Here is a 19160-nt window from a genome sequence, read left to right on the forward strand (position 1 = left end):
TTTTATCTTTCACTTAGACTGCTTGATATTTCAAACTCGTGAACGGTGATATGTACATATAAGTACACTCATGTTCACAAAACAAAATTTCTTATTTACTCTGTATTTATATTTTTTTTATTTCGTAAATTGTGTCATTTTTTTAATTTGTGAATTATTCAATTCTACGTTTTTTCAATTTTCTAAACTCTCACATATATTTTAAAAATTTATTAATTTCTGACTTTCGAAATTTTTATGGATATAACTTTATACATTTATAAACTTCAAACTTTCCGAATTACTATGTTATTAATTTTTAAGTTTTTTAAAATCTGGTATTTTCAAATTTCTTGGTTTTAAATTTCTAAACTTGGAAGTACAGAAATTTGTAAAATGCATAACCATAATATATAATATATTATTTATTTCAGTACGTAGGTGTACAACATATTTATAACTGATGAATCGTCACGATATTATATTCTATTTTAATCGTTTTATTTACGTAGATGAAAGATAATATTTCCGCAGACTCGTGTCCAGAATAACAGACGTCGTGACAACTTTTAATCTTCAGTTGATTTAGTTAGCTGCTACAAATTTAGCTGCACGTGCTCACTCTTGCTTTATCATGACTAATAGATTTATCACTAGACTATGAATACACATATGACCGTGTATTGTTATTATAAGGAGGGATCTATGAAAGCTATGAAACTGTCACGTAGCAACTAAACAGTAGTGATACATGTGTGCATAGTATGAATCTAAGTAAACGCTTGAATGTAAAAGCCAACACTGCTGCGGTGCACCCACACGGAAATTTTGATGGAGCAATGTTTACAGTCTCTTTGATACATCAACAGATCTGTCCGTGCGTTTAAATTATAAACAAAGGTTTATCAAAATAATAAATGACGTTTGAACTGAATACGAAGTCATCGCAGTTGTGTCATGTCTGGCAAATTTATTGTGAATTTACATCGGACGGCATTGTTGAAAGGAAATATTTCGTGTTGCATTCTACTGGGTAATTCGTACATATGTTTTAATTTTTGTATGTATCTAATGTGTGATTTTATGAAGATACTATGAAATTACTATTATTGAAATGATAATAAATTAAAAATGCAGCTGCAAAAACAAACTATGCTCTCATAAGATTTACAAGTGTATCCAAAAACATGCTATGAAAAAGAAGAATACTAAATTTTGAAATTAAGCATAATTTGAAATTAAAAGTGAAATAGTAAAATAGTAATAGTTAAAATTGAAACAGTAATTGAGATTAACAGTAAAATTCAAATTTCGTAACGTAACAAAAAAAATTTGTGATTAAGTCATATCGCTGTTTAACAAAGTGTTTTCCAAACATCGTAAATCTCACATATTGACTATAATTTTTGGACTGTTCAATTATATACGATTGGAGGTAAAGAATTCTGGAAACGTGAATCGTCTTTCCCAAACAGTTCGCGTAAATCAAGTTGTGTGGCCGAGCCGCTTGAGCGTGACATTCGATTCCGCAAACAAGCCGTAGAATCTGCCAATTTCGGCAATCCATGATACCATGTCCCGTGGCTCGTAAATTCCCTGAACGAGGGACAAAAATGGACAAAGTTCACGCGACACCGGTTCCAGCGAGTTAACGTTTCCTCTGCTTGTATTCCGGTCGTAGCTCGTCCCGTAGATCCTCGTGTCGCGTGCCCGGAGCGGACACACGAATGCAAGTCGTGCGACTCGATGTTCGAGAAACGTCAGAGTCGTGGACGAGGTTGAACAAAGAGAGCGACGGGTATCGAGTCCATCAAAAATTCAGTCCACACGCGTATTCGTTGTCCTGACCGAGGGACAAAAGGAAAACGAAAAGCGTTTTGAATAATAGCGGAACAGACTACAGCGGTGCGTGGAGCACGTGCCCGCGGATCAGGTTGTGGGCAACGAGATGCATGGCACGCGTTGCGCTTGAATGCGACGCAAGGGGAAGATAACGAACTGTTCTTTGTAATTCTGAGATTTGAAGTTTGGAAATCTGAAACTAGGGAATTTTGAGGATTTGGAAGCTTGGAGATTGAGGAGAAGAGAATTTCAGAATTAGAAATTTGGTGATTAGGGGTTTAGGAATTCGAATTTTATATGATATAGGGTTTTGAAAATTTGGTAATTCTGAAATTTACAAGTTTGGAAATTTTTAAATGCATTGAGAATATTTAAATCTAAGACCATGTAAGAATTTTCGAAGGGGTTGTAAATTTAATAATTTGTTCATTGAAATATTTACGCATTTAAGCGTTTCAAAATTTATGGAAAATTTGAAAATCTGTGAATGTAAAGACTTGAATCTTTCCTAATTTTATGATTCATGATTCTTGAATACTAGCAGTTTTGTGAATTTCCAAATTTTAATTTCAGAAATTTAGAAACTTAAGAATTGGAAGATTTGATAATATTGTTACTTGAAGGTTTGAAAATTACATTACTTGTAGATTTGGAAATTATGCTAATTAAAAATTAATTCCTCGAAGATTCGGAAATTTGAAAATTACACTCTTACGTTTTTGTTTATAAATTTTTTAGTATGAAAATATATGGTATTATTATTGTCAATGTATCAGTACGTATACGTACATTACCGTCCATAAGTATCCGGACACAAGCGAAATATGCATTCGCGTTGCATGAAAGTTATTCAAGTATCTGCAACAGTAACTAAAATCGATTTTTTTTCTGCGAAGGTCAGAATACTGGAACGTTTTTCGATTAATAATTCTCGTTTGGAACTCATATCTTGATGGAAAAGAAGCTGCAGACGAACTAAACCGAAACTGTCGAATGCGCAGCGTTACCTCCATTCTTATCTCCATTGAGGGAACCTAAACATCTACCAACAGTTTTACAAACACTTGAAACATATCGACGAACCCTTTGAATACGTTCTACACCACAGAAATGAAACACAGTAAAAATTAAAATTTTTTTTAGAATCGAAAGCGTTTCATTAGATTCACAAATTTGGACTTTGTACTTCTGAACATGAATTTTACTTTCACACTTTCATTGTATAATTTGTACTGAAAAATTAATTCGATTACGTTATGACACCTCAGAAAAGATAATAATAATTATTACAAATGATATGATAACCCTAAATACCTTTCGTACAAAGTTCAACTATGTTTTATGTAACGAAACCAAGTGTCCGGATACTTATGGACGGTAGTGTACGTATATGTACGTGTATGTATACGTACATGTGCATATGTGCCTGTATGGGTGTATAGGATCGACATATTTTGCAAATGAATACACAAATTATGTACATATAATAGAACAAACGTAAACTCACTTATGTAACGCACTCACATAGGCTCACGTATTCACTGCCATTATAATTACTCGTTTTAATAGGCTGAAATTTCACTGCTGTTTTACTATGCACATAAAGTGTATGGTTGGGTCTACATCGGTTAATGAAATCAGGTGGGAGCTTCGTTGGAACGCATGACACTCAAGTACATATATGCACGCTTGTACACAAACCAATCCAGCCTTACGCACGAAAATACGCATTCATGCTTATGTATTAATACATAAAGTCCTAGAGATGCTCAAAAGTAAATCATTAGGAACAAGACTCTTTTGAGCATTATTTTAGATAAACGTTGCATTATAAAATGGACATTATAAAGTGTTAAATTTCAGAAGAACACAGATATTCGTAATCAAGGACCAAATTATTTATTCGAATATATTTTTATGCCACTTCTTCAAATAATTAAAACAATGCACAAAAATTTGAGTAGTAATTTAAAACTAACGAATAGCAAATAAAAAATAGTCAATGATATAGCTCAAGTAATATTAATTTTACTCGAAGCAAAATTTTTTCTAAATAAAACTGTCCTAATAAAAAATAACTTATTTGTAAAGAATGTCGTACGAAGTTTTCATTTTGAGCAATAAATTTTAAATATATTTTTTTTGTAATAAATTTTAATTTAAACTGAAAATTATTCATGGTTTTCAAATATTTTACTTGAAATTTGTATATCATAGTTGTTTGAAACAATTTTCAATCAGTTTGAATTAAAGTACTTAGTTCGATTCCCAATGATTGTCTGGATATAGGCAAATACTTAGCACCATTTTTTAGTACAAAAGATATCACAGTTGTGTAACACTTTACCTAGTAAACAACATCAGAAAGAACCACGCCCACGCGAGCACATTTGCCCGTTATTAGCTCAGAGCGCAGAGTTCTCGAGAGAGTCGAATTCACGTAAAAGAGGTGAAACGAGAAGAGACGCATCGAAGGAATTGGCGCGTTTGGTTTCCTGAAGCATGTACACCCCATAAATAACATGTAAATATTTTCAATAACTGCACACCCAGCCCGTGCATGAAAAATGCAAACCGCTTTGCGTCCGGTCCTCACCACGCTATCGTACAGGGTGCACCCGGAGCCACTCCTCCAGCGCTCCTCGAGCCACCCCAGATTGGTCGGGGCACCCTCTTCGACCCCCGGACTCCTCCGCCCTGTTACTCCTCGGTAAACTATCTTTTAATATATCTGTATGTACACGGTGTCCCGTGTGAAATTTATGGCACCGGACGCCGGCCGATATTTGTTTCACTCGAGCTGCGACTTCACCCTCCACTTGCCTTAAACTCTGCCCGGAGTTATATGTTCGCCTCGTGTTTGCCATGGTAGCCGGTTTGGAAAAAGAGCTACCGCATGGAACGAAATAATTCCGTGAATGCGGTGTCGTGACTTTTGTCTGGCATTCTGGCGGACAACCACGTACCAGGGCGCTGTTAATCCTGCGGTGGGTTGGGTGTTGCCGTTCTAACATGGGATCCCCGCTGATTTTTATGAAACTTTCTACAATTGTTCGTTAGATTTATTTAATTATATAAACGTAATTCGTTGATACAAGGTTTTTATTTTTCTGTGCGCAGTTACATTAAAAATGAAATACAGAGATGAATATACTGAGGATGAAACATGAATGAATTTACACAATTATTCTTCATCTCAACAAAAGTTGACATGCATTTTGATGAAATTACCATATTAATTTAATATATGAGGTGTAACACACATTATTTTGACGGATTTCGTAAATCTGTGAAATATGCTATCAAGGTCATAATTCTGTTTTTTATACATATGATAGACGGTCTTTTTATTGTTGTGAAAATAATGGAAAGTTATTGTGTATTACAGGGGCTTTGGATTCATCACGTTCGCAGATCCAGCGAGTGTGGACAAAGTGCTGGCACAGGGTAATCACGAGTTAGACGGCAAGAAAGTGAGTATTCTTAAAATTTATCATATGGAAAAAAGTACATGCAAAATTATGTTTCGGATAATTTTATACGGTTTTATTTTTGTTTATATTATTTAATTGGAATTTCATATTTCTTTAATTTCTTTTGTTATAATTTCTGCCCACGCCTGCACAATTTGGTTGACGTCAATATTTTGCGGAGGTGTTACCACCAAATTTGGGTTGTTATGGATACTATACTAAGAGTTTATAGTTAGCTGTACAATATCAATTTACAGTGTGGGCTGCTCTATGTATAACATAATACTCATTGCTTTATAGCGTGGGCTATATAACCAGAAATATCTTGCCGAAAATGATACACCCACCCCAAATGCAATTTCGCAGCAGTTTATGATAAATGATCGTATGAAACGTCTGAATTATTCCATTTTGCTCTCATTGTCAGTTTCATTTGTGAAAATCGAAAATTGAATCTCTAGGAACTTATATCTAATTCCACACAAACCAGCATTTTACAACAATTATAAAAAAGATCCAACTTATTGCATATTGACATTGAACATAAAATAAAAAATAGAAAGAAAAATAGTCAAGAAGATAAAGTAATAAATAAAAATATAAAATAAATGGAAAAATAGAATGCGATATTTTTACTATCACAAAAAATCAAATAAAAAAGTAGAACGAAAAATATATCAGAAAAATAAAGTAGTGAATAAAAATTTGAAAGAAATGAAAAATTAGAGTGCAACATTTTTACTGTCATAAATAAAATAGAAAATATAAAAAATAGTCAGGAAGATAAAGTAGTGAATAAAAATATAAATGAAGAAATAGCGTGCAATATTTTTACCCCAGAAAATAAAGTAAAGAACAGAAAAAAGAATAATAAAGGACCTAATGTAATAAATAAAGGCATAAAATAAATGAAGAAATGGAGTGCAATATTTTTATTACCATAGAAATTTGAAAATTGGAAAGAATAATCAGAAAAATAAAATAATAAATAAAAATGAAAAAATAAATTAAGAAATCGAAAGAAAAATGATGACTTTAACTGGAAAAATAAAATCAGTCGAACATTCACATATTAACCCCTAATATTAATACTGCTGTAACTCTTAGATAAATATAAACTCATTTCGCTTTTTATATTCAATGTCGTACTTAAATATTCACTTAAAAACTTAACAATTTTCATTCACGCTTAATTTTTTCTAAATAGTCTTGAAGTCTAAAAGACCTGATACCTTTCAACAACGTAGCTGTTTTCATTTTATTTTCAACCAGTGAAGTTTGTTTAACGACTATATCCTTCATGGAGATGTGGCAGAATTTTGTGTCATGACGACTATATTCGTCATACGTAAAATTTTGTTACATTTTGATATTTAAATTGTAATTTTGGCGGAAACAATTACGAATTATATTCGTAAATTGTAGTATGTTTAAAATGTTTAAAGGTCAACACAAAATGAAATAAACGAATAAAAAGTGTAAATGATTTGAGATGGATTCATAAAGTCTTGAGAGCTAACTCGTCATTGCTTGATGATCGCGACACACACTGGTGCGCGCTTTACAAAAAGATCGCCACAGTTAACTGGTTAAGTACCTAGTACAGGTCGAATACCTTCCACCCTCATAGCCGTCCATGAAGAAAACTCGCGATTTCCTTTCGAAGAGTTCTAGCACTTTTGCACGCGTCGTTGTTTCATTGTTCACCAGTAACATGTAATCGTCCAGCTATTGTTCGAGTTACTTTTGCACGATACTGCAACCCAAGATACGTATCGAACGCGGAGGTTGTTGAAAACCGGGCACGTCTTGGTGGCGGCGTCTTGTTACGCACTAATTAGGGGATCGTTAGTTCGCCGTACGTAACGACCACTTAAGGTCGCCGATATCCAGTCGTGGAGCCGTGAGAGGTATAGTGAAACAGTGACAGCCAGAAAAAAGGTAATGAGACGTGGCACGAAAGAGAGCTGACAGGCGAGACAGAGCTGTGAATCGAACGAGGAAAGACATATCGATTGTCTGCTGCTACCAAAGACAGCTGGACGAGAAAAATCTGTTCGCACGATCCCCGCAATCAAATGTGTGTCGTGAGAGCAATTAACCACCGTGGAGTACCTGATCAAGATAATTGATACACCGTGGTCAGAGTTAATTGATCACGCTGATAGATAAACATTGCCCGTGTCTGGATTCCTGTGGTCGATATTTGTCTCAACCTGTTGGCGCAAGAAATTGATTGGTTATCGGAGTTGCGTTCGAGAATGATGGGCTAGAAAATACGACAAGAAAATCTTAACTGCTGTTGTATGAATAGTTGCAGATTTTAAAAAAGTTAAATTTAGTGGGGAGATTCAATTTTGAGGGTGGTCTGTTTAGGAGTGAATATTATTATTATTGTGTAAGAAATGGAAAGTTTGTCTTGGGAAAGTAGTGGAATGGAAGATCGAAGACGTACCACTCGTTTATAAGTATAAAATTTATTTTTGGATTTAAGAAATGAATTTTAGGTGTAGGAATTTGAAAATTTAGGAGATTGTAGAAGTTGAATGTTTTGTCGGAAATTTTGGAATTGAGAACTTATTAATTTTTTAATTTGATCACATGCGAATTTAGGCAATTTAATAATTTGAAAATTCAAAAGTTTAAAAATTTAGGACCTCAGAGATTTAAGAATTTTGAAATTCGAGAATTGAGAAATTTAGGAAATTGATTTCGTAATTTGAAAATTCAGTAACTAAAGAATTTTGAAATTTCGAAATTTAAGAATTTTGGTGTGTAGAAAATGATAAATTTAATAGCTTGAAAATTTAGAAACATGGAAATTTGAAAATTTAGGAATTTGGGAATTTAGAAGTCTTAAATTTGAATTTTTTAATTTAAAAGTTTGAGAATTTAGAAATTTAAGAAATTGGGAATGTGAAAATTTAAAAATTTAAAGATTTCGGAACTTGCGAAGTTTAATCATTAATGATGATATATTCTTTTCTTTTTAACCGACTTCGAAAAAGGAGGAGGATACTCAATTCGATCAGTATATATATATTTTTTTTTTTTCTATGTGTGCCCGCCGATTACGCCTAGCTGGATGCACCGATCGGAACGAAACCTTTTGCATCTGGTAGATTCTGACTCCCCATTGGTACCATTATCAAAAAATTTTTCATTTTTCAATTGCAAAGTATTGTTATTGCAAAAAAAACCGGCAACTTTTGAAATAAACTTTTCTCGATTTTAGTGCGCTTTTAATATCTTATCACGGACATGATTCTGAACAATTTTGTTCATATACAAATTTCGCGGAAAGGTTTAGTTTTCGAGATATTAGCGAAAAATTGTTGGAAAGTTTTGAAATCAACTTTGGACGATTTTCATGTCCTTTTAATATGTTATCAGGGACACGATTCTGAACAACTTTTTCCTTATCCACAATTAAGGGGAAGCTTTAGTTTTCGAGTTATTAGCGAAAAACTATTGTTACTAATATATTGAATTCTATGTATGCCTCCGTGTCTCTGGTGGTGTATGAGTCAACATGCAGTCGCCGATTTTCTACTGTTTCTACAAACACGTCTTGCCGGCCGATAAAAAGCGTGAAATAAAATAATTTTTAGAAAAAAAATACGCCGACTTCGAAATGCAATAAAAAGTATAAAATAATTTCTATTTCCTAATGAAGTAATTTCTATTTCATTCAATCATACAATTATGTAACAGATATGAATTGTTCCGAGTTGCTCGGAATATAATCAACGTAATATTTATGGGTGTTTTGTCAAACCTTCACTCTTGCAATTTCAAACGGATCTTTAAGACCACATGGACGTCTCCACAGCTTGACGTTCTTAACTATTGTCAATAGCCTTCTAACAGGCCAGAAAAGCACATCTTTCTAACGCCAATATATCTTTCCTTAAAGAAGTTTATTTCCATGGTCCTAAACTGTGCACTCTTGCTGTGTGCAGTGTTTACGAAAATCCGTGCATACTCGGCGGACCAGGCACTTTGACTCGGTCATTCAGCAGTCTCGCAATGTGTCCCATTACTTAGTTCTTTTGAAGGACCCAAATCACTTAACTGTTTGGGTCACCTTATTAACGAAACGTTATTTACAACCCTGGAGTGAAGCCTAGAATCTTACAATCTCATTCGCTGAACCATCTCACCAATCACTGTTTTTTACAAATAACAATCTGTCCTGATTGGTCCTTTTGGTAACGCCTTCACGTCCTGAACTTCCTCCATCACTTTCTTTTCTGGCTTTTTAGAGGCAACTAGTCAGTCTTAAAACTACCGTTGTTGAAATATACTCAGTCTTACGAATCACAGTAACTATCAACTACAGCAACACACAACAATCATTACAACTAGTGGAATGATGATCTACATCCTTCATTGACCTGGGCACACCAGTGTGGAGGACTCTGAACCACTCTATAAATTCTACTCTACAATAATAATTTTACATATAATTCCACTACCGTAACAAGTTGTGGAAACGCCATGGGTCGACGAAGATTTACAACCTTCGAAAACAGCTATAAATAGTTTATATTTTACCCAACGCGCGAACATGAATGAAACCTATTTACTCGTTAGGTATTATATTAAATACATTTCAACCTTTTCGGAGGCGGCGCAAAATTAAATAACATATTCAAAATAATCTTTTAATTTTGCGCCGCCTCCGAAAAGGTTGAAATGTATTTAATATAATGCCTAACGAGTAAATAGGTTTCATTCATATCTGTTACGTAATTGTATGATTGAATGAAATAGAAATTACTTCATTAGGAAATAGAAATTATTTTATACTTTTTAGTGCATTTCGAAGTCGGCGTATTTTTTTTCTAAAAATTATTTTATATTTGGAGAAAATCGACAATGCGTCCAAGTGTACACTTCATTTTTGGTACTTCATTATTCTATACAGAAATCTACTTCTATACCTTTCGAATTACAAATTAACCCCTTATATAGGCGTTTAATTGGTGGTAGCATTGTACATGCACACCCGTTTAATCAACCGCTAATTATCTCCAACCATCTTAATATGATCGGTACGGCTACACATAGCCGAAGCTACACAATAGAAACCATGAATCGTTTCAAACATCACAAATATTTCACTAACAACGAAAGACGCACATATTTTCAAATTAACAAATGTGAACATTTTTAAATCATCGAATCCCAAAATTTTCCAATTATCAAATTTTTAAATTTTCAATTTTCTGAATTTCCAAATTCTCTGGTTCCCAATTCTCAGATTTTAAAACTTTACGATTTTTCAGAGTTTAAAAGTCCCAAAACACCATACTTCAAATTTTAGAGTCCACAAATTCTCAGATTTTCTAATTTTTAAACTTTACTAATTGTAAAACTTTATTAATTTACTAAACTTTACTAGTGGTAATACTCTCCTTTTAAATTCATAACTTATCAAATCCCCAAATTCCCAGCTTTCTGAATATAAAGTTCTGAAATTGCCAAATCCCCAAATCCTCGATTTACTAAATGTAAAACTCTCAAGTCACTAAACCCCTAATTCCCAACTTACTAAAGATAAACCTCACAAGTTACCAAATCCCCAGATTCCCATCTTACAAAGCCTGCAACACCCCCCGTTCCCCAAACTCCTAAATTTCTCAAGTTCCCAATAACCCAAATATTCAAGTAAATTTCCAAACTTGAACGTTTACTAGCGATTGACACTATCCACATTTCACACCATTTTCTTCAGAGAGCCCAATGATTCCCACAAGCATACAAATTGATTCTACGTTATAACCGACCGATTGTAAACATTGCTATTCATGAAGGGAGTAACATTTTCAACCGACAAACTTTCGGTTGGTCGTTTTCATGCGTGCTTAGGCAATTACGAACACGGACGAATCCAACCGGTTCGCGTCGTTGCGTCCTCGCATTGACCGTAACGATGCTTTCGCCAGTGATTAATCGTCCACATCGCGACGTGGCACGGTTTGGCAAATTCGTGGCTGTCGTGCCTCGTTCTCGAGAAGACAATACGCCGAGAATAATATCGTAAGGTAGCGACAGATAACAGCGGATAGCAGCGAGCGGACAGAGAGAAATAGTTGCGGACATTAGCTGTCCACGGAACCATAAGTACGACGACTGTGTGGCCGCTTCCGTAAGTACTCTGAATACGTATTAACCGTAGCAGCGGCGTTGCCATGGGTATATCCAGACTCACATAAATTTCGCGTAATTCGCTCGCCTAATGCAAATTGCGAGCACGCTACGCCCGGAGTCTAACACCTCCTCGATAGTACACGGGGAAAGAGATGGCGCGAGCGCAATCTGCCGCATCCTATTAAGACTTCTGTCCCACAACTTCTGTGTTCTTCTTGTTTATCTTCTTCAAGTTTTTTTTTTCTTTTCGTAATGATACAAACATTCAAGGTACGGTAGTTACAGTAGATTTATATTTGAAATGTTTAAATCTTTCGTTCAATGTTAAAACAGTTAACCTATTGCGATTGGTAACTGTTCCGACATTAGTTCTCTGTTATGTTCTTGTTGTTTATTTTCTTAACCCCTTCCCGTGCCATTTATTTATCAGATGCGTCACTCAAGACTAATTATTCAGAACTATAACATTAAAACGGACAAAGAAAATTAAAATATTCTGTGCATTTTATATTAAGGGATCCTTGATAATGCAACTCATAGTTGGACCTAAATTTTAAGTTGAAGAATATTCAAAATTTGAGTAGGGTTTGTCACATGTGTGCAGTAAGTGCGTCACCAGTGAGACTCGTTAAAGCATAGGAAGAGGTTAAATCCGTTTTTTTTTTCGAACATGCTATCTACGTTAATCGAGATGAATATCAAAATACAATAATCAATTAAGGCAGATTTATATTTAAGAGTTTTGCTCTCTGGGGACTCCGTCCTCTGATCATAGTTTAAGGGGGTTTTCGAATTCCTGCGGTTTTACATGCTTTATGCGTGTGTGCTTTTAACTTCATATGAAGTGGGACAATTGAACTTTTGTTGAATTTACATTCTCAATTATTGAGAACCGAATAAAAAACAATATAAGTCTTTAACACGTCAAAAAGTGCCATTTTGATGAGTGAATGAGTCAGTGTATCAGTCGGACTTTAATTATGATATATTGAGTAGTACTAGCAGTAAAAAGACTAGTGATAATTTGGAGATTTGTTAATTTGTGAGTTTAAACATTTAAAAATTTGAAAATTTATAGGCTTTGAAATCTGATTCTGAGGTATGGAATTTGGGGATTTTTAAACTTCAGAAAATTATAAAATGTAAAGGTCTAAGAATTGAAACCTTAAAATTTGAAAAACCTGGGAGTTTAGGAATTTGAAGATTTGTAAATTCAAAAATTTTTTAAATTTAATACCTCAAAAATTTTACTAAAGTTACTTAAGTAACTTTTATAGTAATGCAGTAGATAAACGAATGATAGAGGAATAATACATAAACTATTATACAGTGCGTCTCCCAATTAGTGTGGGTCCCTGAAATGGGGGGTAGCTGAAGTGATTCTGAATGAGATTTCCCTTTACAAAAATGGGTATTGGAGCTTTGTTTTTGAATTGTTGAGAAAAAATGTTTTGAGAAAAATTCAAAAATGTTTTTGAATTATTGAGGAAAAACAAAGCTTCAAACCTCATTTTTGCAAAGGGACATCTTATTCAGAATCACGTCAGCTACCCCCGTTTCAGGGACCTACACTAATTGTGAGACACTCTGTATATTACTAATAGTACTGCTATATTAGTACTACTATATTAGTACAACAATGCCAATAGTACTGCAGTGGTATTACCACTATTACTATAAAATTATAATGTTAGTAATACTAGTAGAACTAATATTAGTCATAGTACTAATAGTATAGTACCATTACTGCTGTAATAGAATTATAGTTTCCCTGCTCTGTGTCCTCTTTTCAATCATCCATTTCGAATCACTTCCCTCCAAGGTGAGATAGAAAGTGAAGGAGGAGCAAAGCAAGCTTTTGCTGGCACGAGTCTCGGCCACTGACAAGCTTCGTCACATTAATTAGCGGATCGTTCGTTCCCGCTCGCGTTAATGAACGCTCTCGTGTAATTCTGGAGAGGTCCTTGGGCCACGTTGCGCGCGACAGGAAATAAACGAAACAAAACAAGAGGGAAGAAACGGATATAGACACGGACCGGAAGTCTCGGCGCTTCCATCGCGGCTCTTTCATCGCTCTGTCTCGAACTGCATCGGAAAAATACGCATTGAATGAAATTTGTCGCGGCTTTGCTGAATAAAATGGGACTTGAGCAAATACAATTCACGATTACCTACTTCGCTGACTTTCATTCGTTTTATGTTTCGCTCGAGGATACTTTCTCGTTCGTTTCTTGTTATCCGTTTTGAATTATGAATATGATGACATGTTTCCGCATTGGACGACGATACAGGAAAATATATGTACTCTGAAACAAGTTATACATCCTTTAGAGCAAAGTTTCGAATTTAGATGTGAATGTTGTTGAAGTCAAACTAATGTAATTGTTTATTTTATAAAAGATATATTTCTGGATTTTTGACAGGTGTTGTTTAAATTCAGGAAGTAACTGAGGGATGAGGGTAAACACTTAACTGAATTTAGTTGCAAATCGCATAAAATAATATATACTTATGTGATATATGCAAATGTATCAGATGAAATAAATAAATATAATATATATATTAATAATTTTTGCGTTAATTAATGAAATTATTGACAGTATTTCTTATCTCTTATAATTACAGATTTTATTATATTTTTTGAAAATGTCGCAGATTTGCAATACTTTCTACCAATTTACATTGAAATTAATTTATTTTTAACAATAAATATTTATTTATTCTTGGTCTCTTATTAATACTACTTATGAAATCAAAAATGTACTAATTTTAAAATAGATTACTAGCAGCAACAAATGTTTTCATTGTTTTAAAAGGAAAAATTTAATATCGATCCTATTTTTGGTATACAGAAATAAACCATATATAAATTTACTGATAAAAATTTTTATTTTTGTTTTTATAGAAATATACTTTCCATTTATGTTTCCATAGTGTTTCAGGACACATACAGTACATTTATTTCGTTTAGCGTACTAAAATTAATTATACATATCGAAAAACTATTTATTTCATCGAAATGATTGAATGCTTTCGTATTGTCAGTCAGTATGATTTTTCGATTTCAATCGTGTTTTGTTTTTGATGTTTCGTAAACACTGCAGTTTGTACCTGCTTTCCATTTATCATTCCAATTTTCATAATGGACCATTGTTATGCCAAAACGGAGAAAATTGATATTGTTTTCCTGCATGATAAATATTGCGAAATTATGAGAGAAATATTTCGTTTATTTGTTGAAAGATTTCTTTATTATACTGGATGTACATTTCATTTTTAACATAACTAAAAATGTCTTAACACTTGGAGGTGTAAATAGTAAAAACTTAAATAACTTTTTAAGATAACTTACCAAACTATGCAAGAATCTTGTTATTTAAACTAGAGTTAAACTGAAAATTAAATTATAATTAAGTTTTTATAATCAAAGGGAAATTAAATTGAAACTAAATTCTCAGAATTAAGCTGAAACTAAATTTGTTATTTTTTTGTTCGCATATAAAAATAATACTGCATCAAATCTTTTTTTTCTTGATATGAAGTAACTGTGTCTTTGAAACATTTTTCTTTGTCCCTAAAAGTTAACGAGCCGGTCAGGTGACAGTCTTAATTGAACAATTCAGTATAAATTTTGTCATAACTTGTTTGTTATAAAATTAGAAAAATTTCTAAGTCTTGTATTACAAATTCATGGAATAAATTTAAGTTCCTCATAATTAATGTCACATGTTGATTATAATAGAATTAAATGTTACAACAGAATTAAAAACAGAAAATTGCTGTGTAAGAATATTTTCAATTTTCAAAGTGATTATATATTTAATACAATATTTTTTAAAAATATACTATGTAAATCTTCAAATGTAATGTTGAATTTTCGTACAATAAAAAATGTCGTTTGTAATTGTTATAAAATTATAAAATTATAAAATTATAAAATTATAAAATTATAAAATTATAAAATTATAAAATTATAAAATTATAAAATTATAAAATTATAAAATTATAAAATTATAAAATTATAAAATTATAAAATTATAAAATTATAAAATTATAAAATTATAAAATTATAAAATTAGGGGGACTAAGCATTCAATAACGAAAGGTTATTCTGTTAATAATGCATTAGTAGAAAACACGAAAGTAAGGGCAATGTTTGCTCTAGGTGTACGTGACATCGACAGGCAACAAGAACGTTTAATGTTGTCGAAAATCAACGGCAACGCATGCAACAACGATTTGGCGAATCGATAGCTACGTTGTTTCTCTCTATTTGTCCGGGACACAATGATTTCGCAACCTGCCGCGTAAGCACCCGCCTACGGTCGATCAGAATGGCCGTCAGATTGCGCTTAATCGGACCCGGATTCTGATTAAAAAATACACGAATCGCACGTGCCGCGACCACCCAGCCTCATTTGCCATCCGTTCAATTTTGCCGCGTGTGCCAACAATAGTCATATCCGTTGATGATGTGCGCGAAAAACACGACAGACCTGAAAAATAACTCGATAATTATTTATTCTTTCGTCTCTGGTGGTCGTTTTTCATCGTTCCAAACAGCAAAGTTTTCATATTTGTGAATTTTTCAATTTTGTCAGATTCATACATTTTCAAATTTGCAAATTTTTATTATGAATCTAAAAATTTTCGTGTAAACAAATTATCAAGATACTTAATATTTAGGGTTTCAGACTCTGAAATGATCAAACATGCAACTTTTGCGAACTTCCTAGTCCTCTACTCCGTAACTTCGCAAATCTTCAAATCATGGAATCTTCAAATTCTCTAATACCCTAATTTGCAAGTTTCGAAGTTGTCATTTTGTCACATTTTTAACTCTTAAGGTTTCGGAGTCTCCAAATTTGAAATATCCAGATTTCCAAAGCTCCGGAACCTTATTATTTCTGAATACTTGATGCACTACAAGATTATTTAAAATTAAAAACTTACTTTGCCCTATGGTAAAGAATTGTAAAAATAATGATATTTATAATAAAAATGCTGATTGCCCCCCTTCACAGGAGGTGATTTAAAATTATATATCTAATAAACATTGCGATAAACAACAAATTCCAAAAACACGTGTCCTCTATTTTTGTCCATAGTTTACGTACACGAAGTTACAAAAAAATAGATCAACATTTAGTGCAAAAATTTAAATAAAAATTATAAATTTTCGAAATATTATTTAAACTAGTGAAGTTTATTGAAATTTTTTTACGCACAAAAATTCCCCGTTTAAAGACCAACAATTTACAAAAAAAAGAATTCAATTATCTTCTTTAATTCCGGAGATATTCCCAAAAATATGATTTCAACCCCCAAATTCGAGGGCTATTTTCACCCCCTTAAGTGTGAACGATGACCGATAAAAAAAAATATGTGTCAAATATTTTCTTGAGAACTATCTTTCACATAAGTTTCATTAAAATCGGTGTGTCGCGGTTCGATATGTTTCCTTGTTAGATTGCTATTTAGACCGATTTTCTATTATGTCTGAATACTTGATACCCCGCAAAAGATCATTTAAAATTAAAAGCGTTCTTTCCGTTCCCCTATACGCAATTAGACTTGTAACACCGGAATGAGCTTCGAGGAAGGGAGTTTACTCGCACACTCTTTGCAACGCGCGCGTGTGTCAGTTTGTGTGACAACGCGTGTACGGTGTCACGAATGAACTTGTCCTCTCGTCGTGTCGCGTACAATGTCATGTGTCATGTTCTTTTCATGTCCCGCGATACTCGACGCAGAACGCGATTATTGGCTACATTACATTGCACGTATGTACCGTGTAAAAAGTGTCGCGCGATGAAGTGTTCTTTAGCGCAACTGGCGATAAGTAAACCGACAGCGAATTATTCTGCTCGTGTCGACTAATGAAGGTGAATTTAAATTACTTCCCTCCCAGCTACCCTTTAAAGTATACTCCTATTAATATTGTTCTCGCGCTTTCGTGTACGCAACGCTGACTTATTTACATCTGAAATTCTTCTTACCTACATTAGGGAACTATGGAACCATTTTTATACGGTTGTAGAAGTATAGGGATATAAGAGTATAGGAATATGGGTATCTAGGGAATTAGGATTTGGAGATGTAGCAGAAGAGGAATAGTAAGATTTAGGGTTTAGGGTCTATATTTAGGAATAGAGTATTATCAATACCAAAATTTAGAAATTAAAATTAATAGGGGTCCATGGCTATAGGTATATAGGGACATAAGAATACAGGGATAATGATATATAGATATGTAAAAATATAGAAATGTTGAAATGTAGAAATATACCATAATATAAAAGTATAGAAATATAGAAATATAGTAATATGAGAATTCAGAAATATATAAATATAGGAAAACAAAATCACAGAAATGTAGAAATTGGGAGTTTGAGAATCTAACAATGTAAGGCTGTAGAGATTTACTTTCCTAATCGAGAATTAAAATATTTGTAAACTTACGTTGTAACCGTTCGTATGAGGTTACTCGCGCCGCGAACTGATCGCACAGATTTTTTAATTCCGTGCCACAAGGTCGTAAATCTCGTGACTCGTTCGGCTACGATTTTTCGCGACGCGCTGCTCTGCCGACTTAACTTTGGAGCAATAGTTCAAAAAATACTTAGCTTCCTTTCGACTGATAAAGGACAGCTAGTTCAAAATGAGTTCAAACTTTGACTCTTGAAAATGATTAAGTCCGTTTAGTCCGTAATGATTAAGTTCGACTGCTAATTGTTTTCCGATCGACTATTCGTTATGTTCTGCGCGACTGATAATTCTGTTCTGCTCTTAGCTCTCGATCATGCGAGCTAAGGAGCCCTGACGAAAATTTTGGAAACACGTTGATTGGTTATCGTTCGATTTTTGATTTTCCAATCAATGTATCCTTTGACTTTCTCTCACCCTTCCGTTACGCCCTCAGCGCGTTTCTTTAGGAAGGTGAGACGGTACCAGAATGTACGTGAGAAATCCGCAAGTCCGGCAACGTCGGAGTTTTTCCTCTGGGTCTCAGGCCCGATGGCCGTAGAATACTGTAACGAATGTACCGTCGAAATGACCCTTCAGAATTACCGAATTTATGACAGGAATTGGTTATCGAGGACGAAACGAAACTAAAAATTTAACGCTATTGTACGAAAAAAGGTAAATGAGTATCGCAGGAAGTAAGGAAAAAGTCTTTCTCAAAAATAGCCTTTGTCGCGGACCTATCATAAACTCTCCAAGCAGAGTCCTCACGTACCGTATTCCAACGGTTGGAACATACATAGTTAACAATATTAAAATTTCAATATGCCAACTTACTCCGAAAATTTATAACTTCGATTTAAATACAGTAACATCAAATGCTCTGAATATGGCATTTGATTCTTGTTCGAACTTATCTTTCCGTCAATTTAGTGATCCTTCACATTCCGAATGGAAGAATCCGAAAAATTCTGTATGAAGCTCGAATATCGCGAGGAAAATCGATTGAAATAATAAAACGCGAGTTTGTTAAAGTTACGGGCGTGAAAAGGGTATAGGATGGTCGTAGGTGGCGGCAGAAGGTGCGGGAAATTGTCAAAGCTCTTTGAAAATGTCTGCATGACCCGCATTCCTGAATATTCTGAATTGAGCCGAGTATTTCAGAGGATCTCGCGACGGCACACCGTTCACGAAGAGATCCGTGATCTTCTCTTTTCCTGTTTCATGAATAAATGGGGTAGCTGC

The 19160-nt window shown here is 33.8% G+C and overlaps 1 protein-coding gene across 5 annotated transcripts in view; it reads left to right on the forward strand.

Moving 5' to 3' along the window:
* Positions 1-19160, forward strand: part of Rbp6 (RNA-binding protein 6) — a 1376067-nt gene that overhangs the window by 817730 nt on the left and 539177 nt on the right. For all 5 annotated transcript variants that reach the window (XM_076538305.1, XM_076538303.1, XM_076538302.1 and 2 more), the window contains one exon: positions 5210-5294. In XM_076538305.1, the coding sequence (XP_076394420.1) occupies positions 5210-5294 (85 nt within the window). The remainder of the gene's footprint in view (positions 1-5209; positions 5295-19160) is intronic.

This window comes from Megachile rotundata, chromosome 12 (assembly GCF_050947335.1).
Source record: "Megachile rotundata isolate GNS110a chromosome 12, iyMegRotu1, whole genome shotgun sequence".
NCBI classification, from domain to species: Eukaryota; Metazoa; Arthropoda; class Insecta; order Hymenoptera; family Megachilidae; genus Megachile; species Megachile rotundata.